Source organism: Lupinus angustifolius, chromosome LG14, assembly GCF_001865875.1.
Source record: "Lupinus angustifolius cultivar Tanjil chromosome LG14, LupAngTanjil_v1.0, whole genome shotgun sequence".
Classification (NCBI taxonomy): Eukaryota; Viridiplantae; Streptophyta; class Magnoliopsida; order Fabales; family Fabaceae; genus Lupinus; species Lupinus angustifolius.
Window position 1 is genome coordinate 3563363 of NC_032022.1, and position 23021 is coordinate 3586383.

Genomic DNA, 23021 nt, shown 5'->3' on the forward strand with positions numbered 1-23021 from the left:
TCTACTCTGTAAAAATTGCCCTCCCAATTCTTAACTGAACCCTCGAAATGATGGAACATGACGTGTTTGTTTTTAAATTGCAGCCACGTCCATCCCCAGTGGTCGCACTGGTTCTCATCCTTGTTAGTACTATGAGTCACCCGAAACATCCAAAAGAAGAGTCAGATGGTGCAAGGAAACTCCACCTCACAGAAAATTCTAAAAGCCCGGATGAATTACAATTGGGATAAGGCCACCTGGAGGTGACTCAGCACATCGATGTACCACTCGTCCAAGGGTATCTTCACGCTAATTTTACGAGTGATGTACTCGTACATGTAAAAGCTCCATCTATTTCATGTCTCTGTTAGGAGGTCTAGACAGAACCTATCGTCAGCCCCGGGGGCGTACAAACAAATGTCATTGGTCGGTTTCACCAGAACATCCATGTTCAGTTTTGCAGGGCCCATATAAGAATTGTGCCTAACACCTCTTGGTCTACCCACCAATATCGTGAGTCTGGATGAATCAAGGCCTTCGGGATCGTATACAAGTCAACTCGGTCAACAAAGTTCCTCCCCATCGTCAACCTGTCACCATCTAGGATCGAACGCCACTTCTCAAGAAAACTTGTCCGGTCCAGCAGAGTGGTACTCGTTCCGACCATTCCCTCCTCCGATTACCTAGCAATGACAGGTTGACAGGGAAGTAAAATTGGGTGGATGTCCGGGCAAGACCTCTACGTCATCGGAGCTCTAGTCATGCCCGATAGAGGTATCCATGAATCAACTACAGTTAATAAAAATAACAAGAAAATAATGAAAGGAATTACCGAGTAACTAAAGCTGGGAAGATAAAGGAAAAAGGTTTACGAAAAACGAGTTGCCTAGTCGTAGAAGATTGCAAGAAATCCTTCAAAAATTCTCATAAAACAAAATGAAGCCAAATGAAAGGGGGACCCCCTATTTATAGGAGGGGGTGGGACTAGGGCCCCGTGCAAGGCCCAACCTCAAGAACCACAAGGCAAGGACGGATGGCGAATAGGAAACGAACCATCATGACCTTTGTTTGACATTTGGATACCTCATATGAAAGACGGCTCAGACCCCCACGTGTTAGCTACCAAAAAAACACAATAATGACTCCTTTACATACCAATTGTCATTGGAGCACCATAATGATCTGAACCACACCAACAAACCGTTGATGTACCCTACCACTAGATTTCCACCAACCTGGGAGGCAGATGCCACGTCACCCTCCCGACCAACTAATTACCTTCGGTGAAGAGAGACGCTCCACTCATATGACCGGATGTTAGGGCAACCCGTGCAACTTTTCTCCCCAAATTAGCCATACCACCCAAAATCGCCCAAGACAGCTAGAGTCTTCCAGCATGCTCGATTATCGAGCTTACTGATAGACTACGACAACTGTTCCATCCTGGTCAACTAGACACCTCATCCGCCCAGAATGGGACCCCTCTGACCAACCAAGGACCAGGCAAACACAATTTGGGTGCTTATGTCACTCTCATGTAAGTCTCATAATTACCCCTGACAATTCATTTAATGCATCCCCAATTGGACTCTATTGTGTCACCTGTGAAGTCAACCTGTCCCCCTAAGCCAAACGAGTCCAACTTGGAGACTTGTATCACCTCCCATCAAGCACCAATATCTCTAACACCTCATTTAATGCACCTCATTTAATGTATCCTCAATTGGGCTCTGCCACACCGTCTGCAAATCCAACTTGTCCTTCCTCACAGTACAATCAGATATAAACCTACTATACAGCAGGGACAGGTCTGCTGCACACCTATGATATCTGCCACCAGACAATATCAACCATTGGGCTAATGTCATGTCAGTCACCCTAACTACTATATATATGGGATGTCCCCTTGTAGGAAGTATCTCATATTCTCATTCTCTCATCCATAAAATACTCTCACACACTCTTATAGCTAACTAATTCTCTCATTTAATGATAGCATTTATTCTCACTTACTCTTCAATAATCTCTCTAAGACTCCTATTGACTTGAGTATTGGAGAACCTTTTCGGGTACCTCCCCCAGCAGGTCTAGGCTCTTCAACTACCAGGTCAGAAGGTTACATCACCCGAATATCTAGATCCAACCAACCGAGTAACCAACAAAATGCATTTTTTGTATCACTTTGGCAGTTTATAATTTTTCCAATGTTAATAAAGTGTTATTTTTATATTCTTTCAAATGTTAATGATTTTTATTTCATTTCTAGATGATGTCATGAAAAAGACTAAGAAGGCGTGCTTCTATATATATATATAATAATTAAATAAAATAAAAAATACAAAGCATACAAAAGGGACCTGTCAAAAATTTATTAGTGGAGTACAACTATAGAAGTTATAATAACTTATTGAGCGTAGTGATTGAAAGCATCCTGAAATAAATAATTATTTTTTTCCAGGTTTAAAAGCCATAATTCCTACACTAATTACAAGTTGCGCATAATGTAACGAAAATAAAGTATTTCTTTACATCAAGAAATAACTTATTTTCTTAAATCTACGTATTATTTGATATGTGTTTTGATTCTTTTTCCTCTAAAAGTTTTCATTTTAAAATATATTATAAAAAATAAAACATATATTAAATAATAAGTAATTTTAAGGAGAAAAATTATCGCTTGTCATGAGAATATATTTTATTTTATAGTTTAATACAATTATTATTTACTCTCTCCAGTTGTTATCATAAGGCACCTTATAAAAGTTGTTAATACCCTTAAATAAAAGTTTTCCTATCTCTAACCTCTTGTGTGGGTAATCTAAAAAACTACTCAGAGTAAAAATAAAACATTTAAAATGTTATGTATTCTTAAACCTAGTTGCAATTTTTTATTAATTATTTTATGAGAACTTTAATTAAGGTAATATGGTATACCAAGTATCATATAATTAATTTATGGAGTTTTATAGTATAATAAAGCCTTATCTAATTTTGTTGTTGAAATGTGTTAATGTATTTCACTTTAAAATTAATTTGTAAAAATATTTTATAAATATATTATTCAGGATTATTTCCTACACCTCCTAATCAATTTATCATATTGTGTTTTTTAAATAAATATCACACATGTATTTTGACACTTTCATATAAATTGCATAGAGCAGTTTTGACTGAAGGTCCTTATTGGTACTGGCTCTGCCCATAAATTCATAGCTAATTTTTTAGTGGTAACTTCCTCATCCAAAAAATATTTATAAATTAAATTTTAATTTAAGTATATATTTTTTAACAAATCATAAAGTTATGGTACATGAAGTGACACTGATTGTATGACAATAAATATGTACCCAACTTTATATATTACACCGTTACATAAATGTAATATTTGTACATTATGAGTGTAAAGATTTATATATAGTTAATATATTTTTCATCATTCGTTTATATTATCTTTTACTAAATAGTCAATAATGATTAAACATAAACAATCAATGATACAATAACAGAGTATAAAACTCATCCACCGTAAGTGTATACATCTTTTTCTCATATACAAAATATTCATCTTCTACGTGAAAGAATTTCTCTTTTAGAGCTCTCAAATTGATAGTTCTACAGCAAAATCCACTCCATCATTCTTCTTCTTTATTTTCTACCCTTCTTTCTTTCTTTTTATGTTTATTTTTTGAGGTGCTATGCTTGTCCCTAACAATGAATTCTTGTAGTAATTAAGATACAAAATGCTAGGTGTCACAATCTTCTTCTCAAGTTCAAGGAAGGACATAAAATGGGAATATTTAAAGGCTAGATGCCAATTTTGACAGATATTGTTTCTGAATGAAAAGAATAATAAACTCAACCTCCATCCATTCACTGCCCGAGATGAAAGCATGCATGCCTCATGCGTCATGCCTCAACCGCTCAAATAATTCTGCACCAAATAGACATCTCACCATCTTAACCTTCTATTACATCAAATTCATCATTAATTAGTATCAACATCTTCTTTTTACTTTTACCTAAAAATTCTCGTCCATCTAAATAAATAATATAAATTAAAAAAATATAAAGAGTTCAATATATAAGCAGAAACATACATTGCAGGAACATTGAGAACACACTTTCATATTCAGTGTACTATTCTTCTTCTTCTTCAAAACTGTGGTTGAAGCGTTGTTCTTCTCCACATCTCTCAAGTGAATCATGCTTTGAATGATGCGTATATCTCTTTCAAGATTGGTAGCATGTGGCATCACCCTTCACGCACCGTCTCCTTCATTTGGATCCTCTAAAACTGCTTGGTACTATCGCTGCCTTGGCCTCGACCCTTAAACCCTTTTCCTGAATCCAAATTCATCAACGAATATTCAATCATTTCGTTTTCATTTCATTTGGGATTACGTAAAATTTAATACACAAAGCCATGAATAAAAGTGGTATTGAGAAGAAGGTGCTGCATAAGTACAGGAACAAGGGAACCTGCGAGCATGAGAAAACGAGGAACGCTGAAAGGTTCTTGATTACTATCAACATCTTAGGGAGTTCGGGGCCTGTAAGGTTTGTGGTGAAGATGAAGGATCTTGTTTCTGGTGTCATTGAGAATGCTCTTAAATACTATGCCCGAGAAGGGAGGCTTCCTGTTCTAGGGTCTGATGCCAGTAATTTCCTTCTTTACCCTGCAAATGCTGGGTGTGATGGTATGTTTCCCTAAGATGAGTATAATCCTTATTTAGATTTTGATTATGTAATTTCTAAAACTAAAAAACTCATCATTCAAATATTCATTATTTATTTGGATTACTTCTTTTAAATTATTAATAATTATTGAAAATAAATGATGAATAATTCAGTAATAAATTAAAAAACTTATATTATCAATATATATTATAGTCTCTTATAAGTCAATGAAAGTCTAGATAATATTAAAAGTAATTGAAAGAAAAATATAATTCTATTTGGTGGTAAAGAAATTATTAAATTTTATATATATCTTGAATGGATGGGATCCTTTCATATAGTGGAGAGTCCAAGATAGAGATTATTGCACATGGTGAAAAAGTGATAATTTTAAGTTTTATTTATAAAAAACATTAAAAATTAAAAATATTATTTTCATCTAGCCTGAAGTCAAATAATCTAAATTATTATATATGATGTTTTGGATACCCTGAAGTATTTAGAGAACATTATTAAAAAATAAAAATAAAAACAACATAACATTTTTATATTTATATTGAGATGATATTCTTATACTTAAAATTAGAAGAACTATGTGATTTGTTATTAATTGGCAAATGAATTTCTAGGCTAGTAACACAGTGTTTGATTGTATGTCTTTTCTTTTGTCAGTTTCTTCCAAATATTCGTGTATAAGCCCAAAATATTATATATATTATCTCTACCATATAATTAACCAATATATAATTATAGTAGTTAATTAATGATTAATCAATAATATAGTAACTATTATTAATAATATGATGTTTTTCACCATATTCATCATCTCTTTGGGTATTGTTGATTTGTTTTATCAATTGGAATATCTTTAGAAATTGATCATATTATATGGAACAACTGCATTGCATATATGACCTGATTTGATAAAACAGTACATCAGTAAAACATATTATAAAGTTTGGTTCCCTGTGACTATAAGCTAAAAGGTATTATGTTTTGGTGGAACTTCTTTGACAGCTTTGAATCCGTTGGAACCCATAGGATCTTATGGAGCACGGAACTTTGTGCTTTACAAAAAGAAGGTGATATCTCCAAAGAACAATGGTGGCTGGAAGGCATGGTTAAACAAATCGTTAAGCTTTAAAACCTAATCCTGTTGAGACTGTTTTCAGATAAATGGGTGTTAAAAGAATCAGTTTGTATTTTGATTTGTACACCTGTCACTATATGATTGTGTGGTTCTTGTAGCTCAAGTGTTTTGTCCCAGCTTCTGGGGACAGTTTAACATTTGAAAGTATTTTGTTCATCATTAACATTTGAATGTATTTTGTTCATTATTAACATTTGAATGTATTTTGTTAATTATCTATGGATCATTGTTAATTGTTAATACAAATGATATTTCCTTCATTATTAATACATTTGTTCTTTAGAAATTTATATCATGGGTTTCTTTTCTTAGCATATGAAAGACTAATTGAAGGGCAATTTTATTTGTACATATCTTAGGGGACATTATTCTGTTTTCTTTATCATAGTGTGATGGGGTAAGAAAGAAAAATTATATAAATAATGTATTCCTTATATAAGGAGATAACTTATCTCCTCTAGCCAATAAAAATGTGACATGTATGCTATTTTGTTTATTTTTTAAAATATTTTTATTGAAAATAATAAAACATGACACATGTCATAATTTTATTGGCAGGAGATACTCCATTCCCATTGAAATATATGGAGTCAATGTTAATACAATAACAACAAAGCCTTAATCTTACTAGAAGGCGGTGGCATCTGCATGAACACGATGTTCATACTAATTTCTTTTTATGCAAATACACAAGCTCTAACTGTAAATCCCCTTAAGGCTGTACAGTGTGCACATCACCTGGGGTTACAAGCAATTGTAAGTTGTAACCATCTTTTTACAACATGAATGTATATAAACTCCTTTTCTATCTATAAAAAAACCAAATATACCAATGGTGAGAACTAAGAATAGATCCCAAAAAAATGGAGATAAAAATGTTATTGTGTGATATCTGTATCCTTTTCCAGGTCTAAATCTTCTTGCTTATGCTTGTTCAAGAGTTTTTCAACAACTTCGTCCCAGTTTGACTTTCCACCACTTGATTTTGATTGGCTACTTGTGATGTCTTTGCCACCATTATTGGATTCCTCAGGTTCATTGTTCTCAGCTTCGTTGTTCTCGGATGGTTCTTTGTCTTCAGAATCCACTGCATGAGGTACATTCAAGCTAACAGCTCTTTCCAAAGCATCCTTATGCTCTTTTTGTATGGTCTGCAACCTCTCAAACTTTTGCACAGTTGGAGGAACTGTCACAGTTTCTGAGCTGCGATCCTTCATCGTCTAAAAGGGGAAGACGAAGAACTGTCAGAAAATCCTCTGAGTGCAGAAAAGTTTAAGAAATAGTATCCAACAGCATTTTTGTTAGGTTTATTCAAATGTGAAGTCCCATCCCACATTGGATATTCGATGAGGAGTGAAAGAGTTTATAAAAAGGAAGTTCCCATGGAACTAATGTCTTCGGTCGCAGTCTGGTCCAACAATTTTGAATTGATCCATAAAATACATTCTTATTAGTCACAAAAAGTCAAATTTCTCAAGAACAATGTTAGACAAAAGCAACCAATTCTTGTTGGTTCAATTCAAGTGATAAGAATTTGATTTCCTTAAATGTCTCATGTTTGAGTTTTATGAATTGAAAAAAGATTGATCTCTAAATCTTTCCTGGTTGTTTTGCCTATAGATTTTGTTGCCTCGATCCTCATTTACAAATTGGACTAACCTCTATTTAATCTACTCTCTTTATTGGGGCTTCTAGCGGTCTCCTCCATACATGTCCGAACCACATAAAGCATGACTCTACTATCTTTTCTACAAAAGGAACAACTCAAACTTTCTCCCTAACACATTCATTTCTAATCCTATCTTGTCTAAGGTGTCCGCTCATCCAACACAACATTCTTATCTTTGCTACATGGATTTTATTCTCTTATTGACATTTTTCCACTAATATTTGGTCTCTTATAGCATTACGGGTCTTATAACTGTGCAGTAGAAACAGAAAATGGTAGATGTCCTCCTCTCAACTAAATTTCATTACCTGTAAAGCTTTCTCTGCTTCCCTTTCAATCCAAATAATTGCATGATCGGAAGTTGTATTACAGGACAAGACAATATGCTCAAATCTTCCATCAACAGGTATAGCAGTCCTCACTTCAGGAGGAAACCTCCCACATCTGTGTTCATCAAGAAACAATCAAGGAAATTCATTATTGAGAACAGCATAGTACTTGTGGCAATAGTTTCGGACAAAATTTAGCAACACATACGGAAATATGGAATAGCACCCCTCACACTAAATCTCTAACTGTATCTAATATTTCTTATGCTGAACCTATAGCAATGCATAGGAAATTGTTCCTCTGTTGTTGGTTACAGAAGATGCGAGAATTGGTGAAATATGTAGTTCCCTTCCATAGATTTGCCATTAAAAAGAAAACGAGAAAAATCAGAAATATGGAAAACTTGACTAGTAGATTCAAGCTAACATGAAGTGTATATGGCTTAGTGTTGCAGTTGTGAAAGCTTAGTCCGAAAAAAATTAAACTCTACTCTTCAAGACAGAATAAGAATTCATGATTAGCTAATGAATTTGGGTAGGTGACACTTTGAGTAAATGCACTTGGTTTGATCTCCATTAAATTTATAAATCAAAATAAAATAAGCTAAATAATCGAGAACTGGTGAAGTAATAAGAATGAAGAAAAGATAACCCTTCTCCTTACCAAACAAAATAAACAACTGGGTGTGTCATGCGTGTGTTAAAATGCTTAAATCTATTACTCGTGATAACTTGATTCATTAGGTATCTTAAGAAAAGCAGCAGTTTTACGAATCGTGCTCTCACCCAACCTAGGCATTTGAAGAAAAGATGAAATCTTATGAATCATGCTCTCACCCAACCTAGGCATTTGAAGAAAAGATGAAATCTTATGAATCATGCTCTCACCCAACCTTATTAAACAAGTCAATCCAGCACTACAGAGTGAGGCCAATGATAAGGTTCAGTGAGTGAATTAAATTCAAGTTATGACAGATAGCCCAATAGCCACTGGTTTAAGACATTTAATCAATTACAATCTATGGCAGTAATTTTTGGTTGTAGAAGTCAAGTTAACATGGTAGTTGCCTTTCAAAAAAATAAAAAAATAAGAGATAAATGGTAGCTGGAAGCAGCTCTTTCTCTAGGTTTAGTAAGTGTAAAAGTTACTACATTCAGAGAGGACCATATACAATTACTTTTGCACCAAGACCACATAAACAATGAAAAACAAAGATGTCAGCACGAATATGAACTATAAACAAATCACTTTTGCAAGTGATTACAACAAGAAAGCCTTTATCTCATTTAATGTTTAATTTTGCAAGTCAATACCTGCAAAATTTTCTCTCCACAATATGGTACATTCGTCCAGGTGCATAAAGTCTCCTTGGATCTCTAAGCTTTCTACTCTCTGATATGAAGGTGTCCCTCAAGCAAACCAAGAATAATAAGCAGGGCAAGCTGTGTAAATCAGCAAAGCCTGGTTTAAGAGACCATCATGATAGTTTACTACACTCAATAAACGTTAATAAAATGAAAAACAAATCACATGCACTTGAAACCCAATGCACTGGTTGACTCATTCCCATATCACAAAAAGCGTAGCTGGTACTAACCAGAATATTGATTTGAATATATCTTCCAATGGAGTTGGAGTTCTTGGCAAGAAATCATCCTGCAGAACAAATAAATAAATTATAATATGAACCATAACCATCATACAGTTGAATAAAACTGATAAATGAACCTTCCAATAATTCCAGAACACATAAGATAAGTAACAACAAGCAGGTTGATGAGGAGAAAAATATAACACGTGTAATTCTCTCATTTTGGTAGAAAACCGTGAATTGGTTCTCTCGTACCAATTTGTGGTTCTTTAGCGAACTGGTTTCCTTTATGGAACGAACCAGATTTTTACCTACGGTTTGAATAAAATAAAAGAAGAATAATTGGTAATGTATAATCACTTACATGAATGAATTACAACAAACAAGAAAGAATTATATCCTTGGGTATTTCTCTTTCGGTGAAACAAAAGTTGATTCAAACCTAGAAGAAGCAGCACTAGAAAAGATTGTGCAGAAAGCTATAGAAACCATATAGAATATACCCCTACCGTACCAGTATTTGACATGTTAACATACCATGTACTACGTATCATCACCTGTACCAAACAGAAGCACATATTATGTGACTATGAACACCCTATCTATATTCTTTCACGAAATGAAAGAGGTAAAGAAATTATACAAAAGGGTCGCACCAACCTCCCCGTAAATGAATTAACCACTTATTTACTTACAATTAAGCTACTAAGTTTTTTGACAACTGGGGTGGATTGAATTCCCTAACACCATCACCCAAAAGAAGAAAAAAGGGTTAATGACAGAGGACTCTGGTTAGATCGACAAAAATCACAGCCCAAAAAATTTGCCAATCAACCATATGTCAAAATGAAAAAATAAATTAAAGATAAGATAGTTGAGAATGATCATCTTATACCCATAAGGCAATGATACAAAACACAACCAACCCAAGTACTCGACTCCAATAGTAGTTAAGAACTAAGAGTGAATAAAATAAGATACTGAATGATCTATCCAGCTACCTAACCCCTACCTAAACTAACCACCTGTTTACTCAAAAAACTATTCGTGAAACTGATGTAATCAACCACAAATAAAGCTCCTTACTTAACACAATCTACCTCGCATCTATTGCGGTGGATGAATTAGGTAGGCAAAAATGAGACCAAAATGAATGTAATCACATGATAAAAATTGTGCAAATGTGAACTGACATGCGTGTATAGCATTGTTATATAACCACCTTTACTGAACATTGGGATAGAGTAAAAAGGGTGAAGATTCCCACCTATTAGGGTTTGAAGGCCTTACCCTCATAATGGAAGAGTTTGTTTCCATAATTTGAAAACATGAGATAGAGTAAAATGTTCAAATTCGTAAAAATATTATAACACCAGCCACATTTATCCCTAAACAATGAAATCACTCCTGAAGTTCTCCATATTACATTTCCCCATTCAAAATAGTCCTAATTAATGCGAACATTCTGGGATTAATTTATACGACAAATCAGGATTTATGTTTTTCTATCTCCTAAAACCAAATAAGTAGCCAAAAAAATAGTCAAGACACCAATACTCTAGTAAGACCACAAAAATGAGTAAAGCATCTTGATCCATGAACTTAACATGATCGATCAACTTGGTCCCTCATATCATCAGTCAATTTAGTTCCTAACATTTAATGTGTTCCCCAACTTTGCACCGTACCAGTTAATTACGACCAAGATAAAAATAAATATTTGTACCAAAAACAAATTGACTTGCAATATGCAAGATGCCCAGAAAATTTTCATGTTGAACCCAATGATTGAAATTGTGAAACGCCACAACCGCATGACACTACAACCCCAGCACTAATTCACATTGATGCGGCTGCATCAGGCTCCAAAGCAACAGCTGCATTTAGACTGCATCATACCAAATCGCATCATATTCAAAAATATTTTTTTAATTGCAAAAAAATTATTTACACCGCAAATCCTCTACATAGAAGCAGCTGCGATGACCACAATCACAACCACAACCTAGTTTAAAATATTGGTCGAACCAAATATAAAAAAAGAGAGAAATAATACCTGCAAGACTATGGAGTGAATAACATTAGCATATTTGACAGCCAAATTAAGCGACATACACCTAGCAGGAGCAATAGCATAACACTTAATCTTCTCTTTCGGTATTCCACCCAATCTCTCTCTATGATTCACAACCAATATAGTCAACAACGACACAACACCTGAACCCAACGAATGTCCAACAAACACCATTCCATACTCTTCACCATTCTCCAACCACAACCGCTTAAGCGTCTCAGACTCACGGTTGAGCAACCAAACCGCCGATTTCAACAACCCATGATGCACATACCCTCCATCAAACATCTGCTGCCCCAGCTTGTTATCAAGAAGCAACTTATAATCACTCTCCTTCGCCAGATTAAGTCCGCGAACAGCGAGAACTATCTCCCGATGCACGTGGTCCACGTAGATAAGGTAGGGAGGCGCGTGGCCGTCAGTCTGAGTGTAACTGACGCGCTTTAGGATGTTATCTGGATTGAGATCATAGCCGGCGGAGGGAGTGTAGTTGGTTGTGTTGTGGAGGTCGGGTTCGTAGATGGCGAGGATGAGACGACAGAGGCGGGGGACAGGTTCGAATTCGTCGGAGGTTGCTGGAGGCCACGTGGCACTGTCATAGGAACCAATGTAGGTGCAGCGTTTCCATAACCAGCGAGCGCAACCTAAGACGAAGACGCACTCTGCGCCGCATGCGACTGACATGGTGTTTTTTGTTTTGGGGTGAGGTTGGTGTTTGTGTTGTTTGACTGTGAAGTAAAGGATTGGTTTGGAAGGTGTGAGAATCTGTGCTTTTTGGGTTAAGGAATGGAGTTTGATTTATTAATGTTATTATTATTATTAGTGATTTATTAATGTTATTATTATTATTAGTGATTTATTAAAGTTATTATTATTATTAGTGAAAGCTCATTTGCGCTTTTAAGAGGTGGGGTGTGCACATGGAGATGGATGATTCGCGTGAGCAGCTGTTCTCCGGCTAGCTGGAGGAGAGAGATAATATGACTTCAGTCTGACTCCATCCAAGCAAGTCAGAAATGGAACTTTATTAAATTTAAAATGAGAAAAAAAAAGTATTTATAGTAAGAGTTTTTAAAAAAAAAATGTATTTATAGTAAGAGTTTTTAAAAAAAAATGTATTTATAGTAAGATTAGTGTTAGTGCATAAATATCACATTCAATTGAAAATTATATTTTTTTAAAAATTAATCATAATAATGAATGATAGATAATATAGTGATAGTGTATAGAATTTATACACACTAGCGTGTTGACATGCACTGTCGTGCCTGTCAAACCGCTTTCCTATCGTTTGTAATGTATAGTTTGTATTTTATAAATTCAAATATAATTTTTTGCGCTAAATTTACGGTTGAATTTATTCAATTGGTCTAATATTCAATTTTTTAAATACACTTTTAAAATAAGAAGATAATAAGGATAAAATAAGAAAATAATATTATATGATTTTTTGGTAGAAATAAAAAGATATTAAGGGCAAAATGGGAAAACACAAATTACACCATGATGGGTGGTTATTTTGTGTTTTCCCTTTATTAATAGTATAGATATGTATTTATATCTTTTTTTGTATTCTTTCTCATCATATATTTGTGATTATAAAACAAAAATAAAATTAAAGTTTAATATTTTTATATTATTATTATAAATTTAAAAAAATTGTACTACCAATGATATTTTCATTTACGGGTAAGTAACTAATCTATTTTGGAATGTATGGTTGCCCCTCCCAACCAGTGTTATAAAACTCGGCTCGAACTGGTCGATCCGACTGGTTGAACCGTGAACCGGATATCTAACCGGTCTGAGCCTCTCATCTAATCGGTTCTACATCAAAATTGGGTTGGCTCGATTAGTTTAAGTCAAAAATTTGTGATTCAGATGGTCGGACCGACCGAGTCAATCAAATTTTTTATTTTTACAATCAACCAAATCAATGTCATTTTAGGTGAAAAATCAAGTACTTTTAACTTATTTGTAGTTTTGTTTATCATTTGTTAGCTTACGTTATATCAAAATCTTGGTTGTTTAATTAAATTTATTGTAGCTTTTGTTGTAGTTAGAACATAATTTATATATTATTTGATGATGTTTTCAACTTATTTATATCATTTTATAGTAGTAAAATCTTATTCGTTGGTTGTGTAATTAGGCATGCTATTGTTTTAAAATTTTGAGTATATCATTATTAATTATTGTTATGTTGTATCATGAATTTTTTAGAAATTTTAATATAAGTTGAGTTAGTCGGTCCAATCATTGACCCACTAGTTGAACCAGTAACTCATTGACTAAATATCCTAACCGAAAGTCATTGACCAGTCCGAGTTTAATAATATTGCTCCCAACATCCTGTTAGAAATATAAATTTTAAATATGGTTGATATATAATTATTTAGATATATTATTTCTATTTTTATTTAAGATTATTGTTAGAATATGAAAATTGTCTATCCTTAAATTGTTTTGTTTGAAAGAGTCAAAGAGGAGATTAAAAAAAAAATCTACATGTCATTTATTATTCTCATATCATTTATTAGGGTAGGTACACAATACCCTTCAACTTAATTATCCTTATTTTTTCTGATTTGGAAAGATACTTTATCTCCCATGAAAAATGATCATAATTATGATTGCATTTCCAAAGGGGCATTAAACATACCTATCTAAGAAGATAATTAAGAATACACATCTTATCCATGTATTCATATGATTAGGTACATATTTTGTTACAAAGTAGCAAAATATATCAATTGATATTGTTACCTCTCCAATGTTAATAATAAATGTAATAAAAAAATAAAGTAAATCATGTGTATTCAAGGGCATATATTTAAATATTTTATGTACTTTGGATTTCCAAACATTGTTTGTTATAATTTAGTTTGTTATTTATTTTTGTGTAACTACAAAATAAATAATCTATGAAAAATGGACAAAACAATTAATGAAAAATGAGAATTGGTCTATAAAATAAAAAAAGATCTACAAAATAAACAAAAAATTAATAAATATGAACTTTAAAGAACATATCTATTTGTAATTTAATTTTATATTGATTCATTTATTTTGAAAATATATTTCATCTCTTAATCAGTTATAAGTTATAAAATAGTTATAATATATTTTCTTTCCTCATATATGATTTATTTATTAAAATGTTATTTGAAATATAATTTTTTTATATATAATTGTATTTTAACATGTAATTAACTTCTACATGTAATATAATAGTTTTAAAAAATAATATAACAATCTTTTAGCTCATCCATGTCTTTCCATCTTATAAATAATATTAACTATAACATTATTATATATCTTTTATATATATTTCTTTCTGACATAAATAACTACTGAAATTTCGGTTTAATGAGGCAACCATTTGTAGCAAAAGAAAAGTAAGTATTAGAAAAATCACCATAATAGTTCAGTGATCATGTCATGCGCTTCATGTTCCTTTAAAAATGTAACTCTCGTATGTATCTTTTATTTAAATCATACGTTTAAGAAGAATGAATGAGATGAGACATAATTTAGGTAATTTGAGATGCAACCGATAAGAATGAGGAGAGAGAGAGTTAAGAACAATGGATAAAATCGAATTTTGCTCATAAATATTACATTAATGCTAACATACTGTTACACAATTATTATCAAAAGTATTTCAAATTTTAACTGAAATATATGAAAGATCACATATATTACTAGTGTGTTCGCATAATTAAAAATGCAAGTGAACATATTTACACATTTAAGTGGAAAAATTTACACATTTAAGAAATGAAATGAACAAATGGAAAGCTTCAGATGACAAACAATAAGAAACATCAAGAAACAGATCGAATAGAACCATCGTCGTCACCATTGTCATTAGAGACATCTCACTCCTCTAGTTATCCAACATTAACAACAGACTTACAAAATAAACAAAAAAAAGACTAATGCAATATTTTCAATGAAAAAAATCAATGAAGAGATCTACATGCATAAAACCATTTTAAAATAATAAACTTTTGAAATAGAAGAATGATATAAATCAAGAAGAGAGAAAAAATGGTCAAAGATAAAAAAAAGGTAATGACACGAAGGAGTGAAAGAGAATTCTCTGCTTAGTAATGAGATGATAGAGAAAAATATGGAAGATATGAGAAGAATAAAACATAAGGAGAGGTGCCAAGTGGCAAAATCAGACGTTATGGTGTGGTATATTGGAGGTGAGAATACATCTACTGTCCCACAGCTTTGTGTCATTTCATATGTCAGGAGGTGTGATTGAAGAGACAATATTGAATAATTATAATTTTAACTTAAATATTTTTTCTAACCAATCAAAATTGATGATACATGAAATATTACAAAAAATGGGACAACATATGTTGTAGCATTGGAGGTGATGAAGTTCTTTGAGCGAAAAACTTTATTATGAATGTGACATATGACATATGCTAAAGCATAAGAACTTTTTTCTCATAAGAGTTAGGACTTAGGAGGACATTGAAAAAATAGTCTACATGTCATTTATTATTATATTATTTATTAGTGTAGGTACATGACCCTTCAACTTAATTATCTTTATTTTTTGTAGATTTGGAAATATAAATTTATCTCCATGAAAGATGATAATTGCATTTCCGGAAGGGCATAAATTTACCTGACTAAGAAGATAATAAATAAATTTATTCAAATTTTAAGATGGTAGGTCTAATTCCCCCAATTATTATTTAATGTATACAAATTATGAATGATAAAAAATAATTACAATGTCAACAGACAAATATTAATTTTCAAAAATAATTTATGAATGTTTAAAGATTTTCGGCATAATACAACTAAGATAGCGACTCTTACAACATAAGGAATTGATGCCATGTAATTTAATGAACTAAGGAGCGGAGGGAAGAGTCTTAGTTACACTTTAACAACATTATGTTAAGAAATATTGATTTGGAATGTGTTCATAAAATAAATTATTGAGGATTCTCTACAATAAAAACTAGAATATGTTTTGCTATATCCTCTTACAAATGTTTTTACTAGTATATTAATATATAAAATTTTCAATACTTTTTATTAAATTGGATGATTTACAATTATTCAAATTATTCAGATACAATGAGTTTTGTTATATTTTAGAATTATTTTTATCAATATTTGTTCCCTACTAACTAACTTTTTATCTTGATGATATTAACTTTTTATTTCAAAAGTATTTTTGTTTAGATAATTTCCAAATGAAAGATATGTTGGGTTATACAATAGTTGTTGTTTTGAGTCTTACCTAATCCGTTCCATTGTGCAGTTGTTGAAAATAATATGCTTTGAATTTAAATACAAGAATTAAATTTATTTATAAATCTTAATTCAGATAGTATTGATTTATATTAAGAATTAAGTTTGTTTATAAATCTTTATTCAGATAAGTATACTTTCCTCTTACCTTTGTTTTTCCTTCCCAAAATTTAACACTAATTTTTTTAGTTAAACAATATTTTTATCCATCTACTCAACTTTTGTACTTAATGTGGTATATCTACAGTATATTTGAATGGTCTTTTTATAGTTTTTAGAAATTGTTCAGGTTAAAGTTTTTTCTTCGTAAATAATAATATATTTCAACACTCTTTTTTTTATTATAAAGAATGAAGAATAGAGAGAAAAGGTGAAGAATAAAGAGAGAACACAAAGAAAAGAGAGAAAATGTGTAACTGCTCTCTTTTGATTTTGTATTGAATATTTTGCTAGTTACAATTACAAGAGAATGAAGGAACCTCTGTCCTATGTTTATGTTACATTGCGTGTCTCACTCAATAACAAGTCGCCATCTCAATTAAATTGACACATTAGTTTTAATTTTTATTTAATAAAAAATATGATGATGATGTTGCTATTCATCTTCCGTGCAACTTTCTTTATTGGTTCTCCAAGTTGTTCTTTAACACCAAGCACTTACTACTTCTTTATCCACTCCTTGTTTAGAAGAGAAAGAGAGAGAAAAAGGAAAGAAAGAGGGAATGAAGAAGAAGCGGTAAGTGTATGGTGCTAAAAACAACTAGGAGAACCAGGAAAAAAAGGTGTAGGAAGGTGAACGATAGTGTTATATTTTTTGTTAAATAAAAATAAAAATTAACGTGTTAATTAAATTGAGATGACAACTTGTTATTGATTGAGACAAACAATGAGACATAATCTTGGGAGATAATCCTGGAACATAGTATTACGAAATGAAATTACGAAATGAAAATACACCACGTTCTCATTGATTCATCAAAAAATGATTGATTGACAAAGACGGCTAGAAATGCTATATATATTGAAGCACATTGCCTTATAAAACTAAAAAAGTAACTAATTGTAAAACAAACTCTAACTAATTTTCCTAACTTTAAATATTAAGCTATTACAAGTGTATTAACCAACTAATCTTTTTTTCTCTCTCTTGCTACTCTATACTAAGCCACCATTATACTTCCGATACATGGATTTTCGGCCCAAGAGAAATGCCTCTATAACTCTATTGATAAAAGGTGAGATAGATTTTCAAAGAAGCAATCTATTCTAAAACTCTAAATAACTAACTATATAGCCCCTTTTAATTTTAATCTAATCAGAAAACCAATTTGAAGAATAGTCACTTTTAATTTTTCAAATCATTCCTCCTCATCTAGCAGTCCATTAAAAAAATATTGTTTATATCTAATTGTTCTAAGGTCCACCTATAAGTGACAATAAGTAGTTAGAATTCTAATTGTGATAAGTTTTACTAGAAGGGGAAATGTTTCGTTGTAATCTACTCTTTGTTTTTGGTGAGCTTTGTATCTATTGATAGAGGTTCTCCTTTATTCTAAACACCCGTTTAGAACCAATTACCTATTTATTTGGAGGAAGAGGAACAAAAGACACATGCCTAATTTTATAAAAGCATCATACTTCCTTCATAGCTTGTTGCCAAACAGGATCGGCGAGATCTTCTTTAGCGTCGGAGGGTTCAGTACGAATAATAGACTTATCATTTTCAGGCTTGGACCTAATTTTCATATGATGAATTGAATGAAAAGTTTGAATGGAGGGTTGTCTGTCACAAGTAGAGTTCGAAGAATAGATAGAAGGATGAGTAGATGAGTGAGTGGGGTATAATTCATGGGAAGGAAACATGAGGAGGAATGAAGAGGAATATTGTCATTGGTGGAACTTGAGGAGGCATTAGTATCTGTTTTTTGTTTCAATAAATAAATACATATATGTTTGGTATGTGCATATCTTTGTTAAAATGGTAGGAAACATGCTTGAATCTTCTTGATGAAACAAGAAAGATGAAAAAAAGAATATTATTCATTGAATATTGAATAAATGGATAACAAAATTATATTGAATCATTTATATAAAGGATAGAAAAATCAACTATCCTAACCAACTAACAAAAGTTTAACTATTTTAACAATGTCCAAAAAGTGTACAACTTCATATATTACTCTTTATGATTGATTAGAAAAATATTTAATATTTAAATTTTTAACTTAAATATATTATTTTCAAATAATCACAATCGACTTTGTCACACATTTGTGAGATAGTAAATGTAGGTCCAATGATAAGTAGTATCTAAATGGAGTGTGAGAGTGAATAGGGGTTGATCCCCTAAGATCTAGATATACAAGTTAAAAGCATTTTCATACACGTTAGATAATATATGAGACTGAAGTTTATGAACTTTTGCATAAAAACAAAGCACTACAAAAATCTAAGAAGGTTTTATTTGAGTGGTGTATATTACATTGAGATAAAACATTATGAACAATTGCTTCATGAGCCTGTCCTACTCCATAGTGGCATAGGAAATATGAAGAAGTAAGAGCAGGCCTAGGAATACTAGAAGCAAATAGTAGGCATAAAATTGTTTGCAGTAGATGGAATGGATGCACAAAGGTGTGTAGATGTACGGAAGAGATTTTTGAATGCAAAAAGACCCTTAAAAGTGAGAGACCCTTGGAGTGGGATTTGATTAGAACCTTTTGACTTCACAAGATAAATATTAGGATGAAATTCAAAATAACATGACTTGTCTTTTGCAAACTATAAAGCATTCATGAGATTTGTAAGGATAGTACAAACAAGTAGAATATTTTGAAGTGATAATGAGGTAGTTGGATTCAATGATGATTTAAAATAAATGTATTGTTGCTTGTAATAGAGGCTTTAACACCATTACCTATATAGATGCGTTTTCGTCCAAACTTATTGGCTCATGAAGCGGATGGACTAGAAGTAAGGTGATTAGTGACACCTTAATCTAGATACCGGACTGAAGGCTTGTTGTCATATCCAGTAGTAATAGCATTCTTGCATAAGAGTGAGGATGCTGAGAATAAGACTGGTTAGACTTGAAACTTGGACATGGATAAATGATGGACGAAGATTGATATGGAGAATATGTGCCATATGAGTGAGGATAGGTATTATATTGTGAATGCTGCCTTGGAATAGTCGGATAAGAAGAATCTAGAAGTGTAGGGTGAACAGAAGGAATGGGGATCACCTGTCCCAAAATCAGTGTGTCCCCATGTTCCAAGCCAATAGAATTTTTCCAAGTAATGCACATATGTTAATTTTAAGTTTTTTAAATTTTCTTTTAATGAAATGTCAACTTTTTATTGGACCGAGACAGGAAAATGGGACAGGAATGGAGACAGGTGATCTGTGTCCGAACAGAAGTTAGGTGATGCAAACCATAAGCAGTAGGGTGATAATCATCGGCTACATAGTAGCACAAAGACCAAAATAACTATCAGTAGGGTAATAATTATCCTACAAATCCTAAATGTTGGTGGGGTCATTTTTTGAATTCAGATTTGATCATAGTCCCGAAGTTAATATGACCCTAAATATCAACAAAGTCAGCCTTTAAACCTGCACTTGACTCAAAACTCAATTAAATATAATGCATACCTATTTTAAAGTCTTCTTAATAGTACTTATTATTATGAATATGTAATTTGACATGTTAAATTAAATTATATAACTATATATATTATTAATAGGTATATATGATGGAAAATTGGAAAATCAATGATACTTCCAACCAAATAGGCATCATTACTTTGTACACAATTAAATTAGGAGAATAATGTATCTCCTCATATGAGGAGATAACTTATCTTCTCTAGCCAAATAGGTATAATTACTTTGTACACAATTAAATTAAGAGAATAATGTATCTCTTCATATGAGGAGATAACTTATCTTCTCTAGTCAGTAAAAATGTGACATGTGTGCCATTTTGTTTATTTTTTAAAATATTTTTATAGAAAATGATGAAACATGACACATGTCATGATTTCACTGTCAGGAGGAGATAATTTATCTCTTTATACCAGGAGATACTTCATTCTCTTAAATTAAATAGAGACATATAAAAACATGAAGAGTGAGTGACCATGGTAGGGGCGAGACGGGTACTGGTCCTTACTTAATCCTAAATATTAGCTAGGTCTAATTGTTTAACTTGAACCCGACTCTAGATCCAATGTGACCCGACCCTATTTGAATCCGATTATGATCAGGTCATACTGGGTGAGCAGGTAGGGTTGAGTTCTGCTCACCCCTACCGTTGTGTCTTGCAAAATGACCCCTATGTGTGCCACGTCCGCCATAGCAACCAAAAGTCCACCACTAAAACCACCATGACACTAAGCTTTTGGATAGTAAGAATGAGATGAAAGAGGTTGATGAAACTGTGTTTGCACTCCAAATATTCACGATAGCATATAAAATACTATTTTTAACCAAATAATAAGTAAGAGTTTTGGCTAAAATAATTGTCTAATAGATTTCAATATTCCACGCGATGTTTTCTGCAACTAAAATCATGTTTTTTTTAAAATAAATAGTCTACTAAGCACACATTTAGGCTCAAATCTAGGGGTTCCACACTCTAAACTAAAATCATGAGTGTGTGAGAATCTCAAAGAAGTATCCCCGCCCCTTAATGTTGTCAAGAAGAGCAAGCGTGACTTTCTTGTGTTGGCTCATCATAAATTAGGATTAATGTGAGTGGGATTGAGGTGGCTAGTTGTAAATGGTAAGCCAGATTTTTTTACAAATTTGTCTCACCAAAAAGCAAAACATAGAAAGATTATGCATCATTTTATTAGATATTGTAAAGAAATGTTAATTTTCATTTCATTGATACTAAACATTAGTTAATGTTATTTGATTTTTTTGTACTTTATTATGCATCTTTATATTTTGGATAAGGAACTAATCTCTTTTGGAATGTGCAGATGCTTACCTGAACAAGTGTCACTCATAGGAATCGAACACTTGACATTTTGATCATTTTAGAGATCTAGCGGAACCTTATTCCATACTATACAAACACCTTATTGGTCTATATTATTTGATTTTCCAAAATAATCTTTCACTTTTCTTATTATTTTGGAAAATGGTCACACTCATTATAGTTTATGGTATTTTTAAGTATTAAGTCGTTTTAATTTGGGTTGGTGTTGATTTTCGCCAATGACATAATGATGGATGAATAGGGATGACAACGAGATCGAGTAGGTGTGCATAGTGCTTACTCATGTCCATACCTGCAATATTTCCACGTACCCATATGAGTAACAAGTTTTTATGAGTACCCAACGAGTTTTTGATTTTAATTATACATTTATATTTTTTTAATAATTAATATATAAAAATAATTATTACATAAATAATAAGATAAATATATGATAAATTTATCACTAAAATTTATTGTGTAATAAAAATAAAGTAGATAATATATAATCTTAAAAAATATAATATATATAGAATATTTAAATAAAAATAAATTAATAAATATGTTGGTACTCATGAAGCGAATATCATAATACTCATTTCCACACATAAGTTATTATTATAGGCAATTGTTATGAGTTTCTATTGGTCGAATAATTTTGCTATAAAAATATAGACATAACATAAAGAGATATCAGAGATGTCATGTAGTGTCACATCATAACACTAAAAGGAAAATTATATTTTTATATGGACCAAAAGCAAAAGAAAACAGCTACTAAAAAAATCTGTATTTTCTGAAGTAAATTTTTTTACCCCTTCTCGAGACAACATATCTTGGTTCCTGTTTGAATATGCATTGAGTACATTTGAATTAGCTACAATAGGAGAAATACGATTCTTGTTCAATGACATATTTTTTAGTGGTGAAGTTGTTGTTTGTTAGGAATCACAAAATTGGATGTAAAAAAAACTTATGATAGATAAATGCTTTGTTGGATTCAACATAATAATGATGGTAGAGACACTTGAGTTATAATTTCAAAAGAAATATGGGTAAAATTTAGGAAAAGGTTTGGGTTAAGGATTTTTCATAGTAAATGAATTTGTTTTAGTCCCAAGTTAAGTTCAAGTTTTTATTATTTTAGTCATTAATGTTATGCATGTCATTTGATATATAATATTGACCTAATATTTTTTGTCTAAAATTGACGGTCGATGATGAAAACTAAAAAATGATGGGACTAAATTATATAAAACTTTAATAAATAAAAAA

General features: G+C 31.9%; 2 protein-coding genes across 2 annotated transcripts; one reads left to right on the forward strand and one right to left on the reverse strand.

Moving 5' to 3' along the window:
- On the forward strand, positions 4049-5909 carry LOC109327100 (uncharacterized protein At4g22758-like). The gene is made up of 3 exons (XM_019560125.1): positions 4049-4347; positions 4399-4676; positions 5674-5909. Exons 2-3 carry the CDS (start codon positions 4403-4405, stop codon positions 5805-5807), a joined length of 408 nt encoding a protein of 135 aa, XP_019415670.1. The 5' UTR covers positions 4049-4347; positions 4399-4402; the 3' UTR covers positions 5808-5909.
- LOC109327099 (sn1-specific diacylglycerol lipase alpha) lies at positions 6425-12265 on the reverse strand. The gene is made up of 5 exons (XM_019560124.1): positions 11453-12265; positions 9403-9461; positions 9119-9247; positions 7784-7919; positions 6425-7026 (listed from the first exon to the last, which is right to left on the reverse strand). Exons 1-5 carry the CDS (start codon positions 12152-12154, stop codon positions 6685-6687), a joined length of 1368 nt encoding a protein of 455 aa, XP_019415669.1. The 5' UTR covers positions 12155-12265; the 3' UTR covers positions 6425-6684.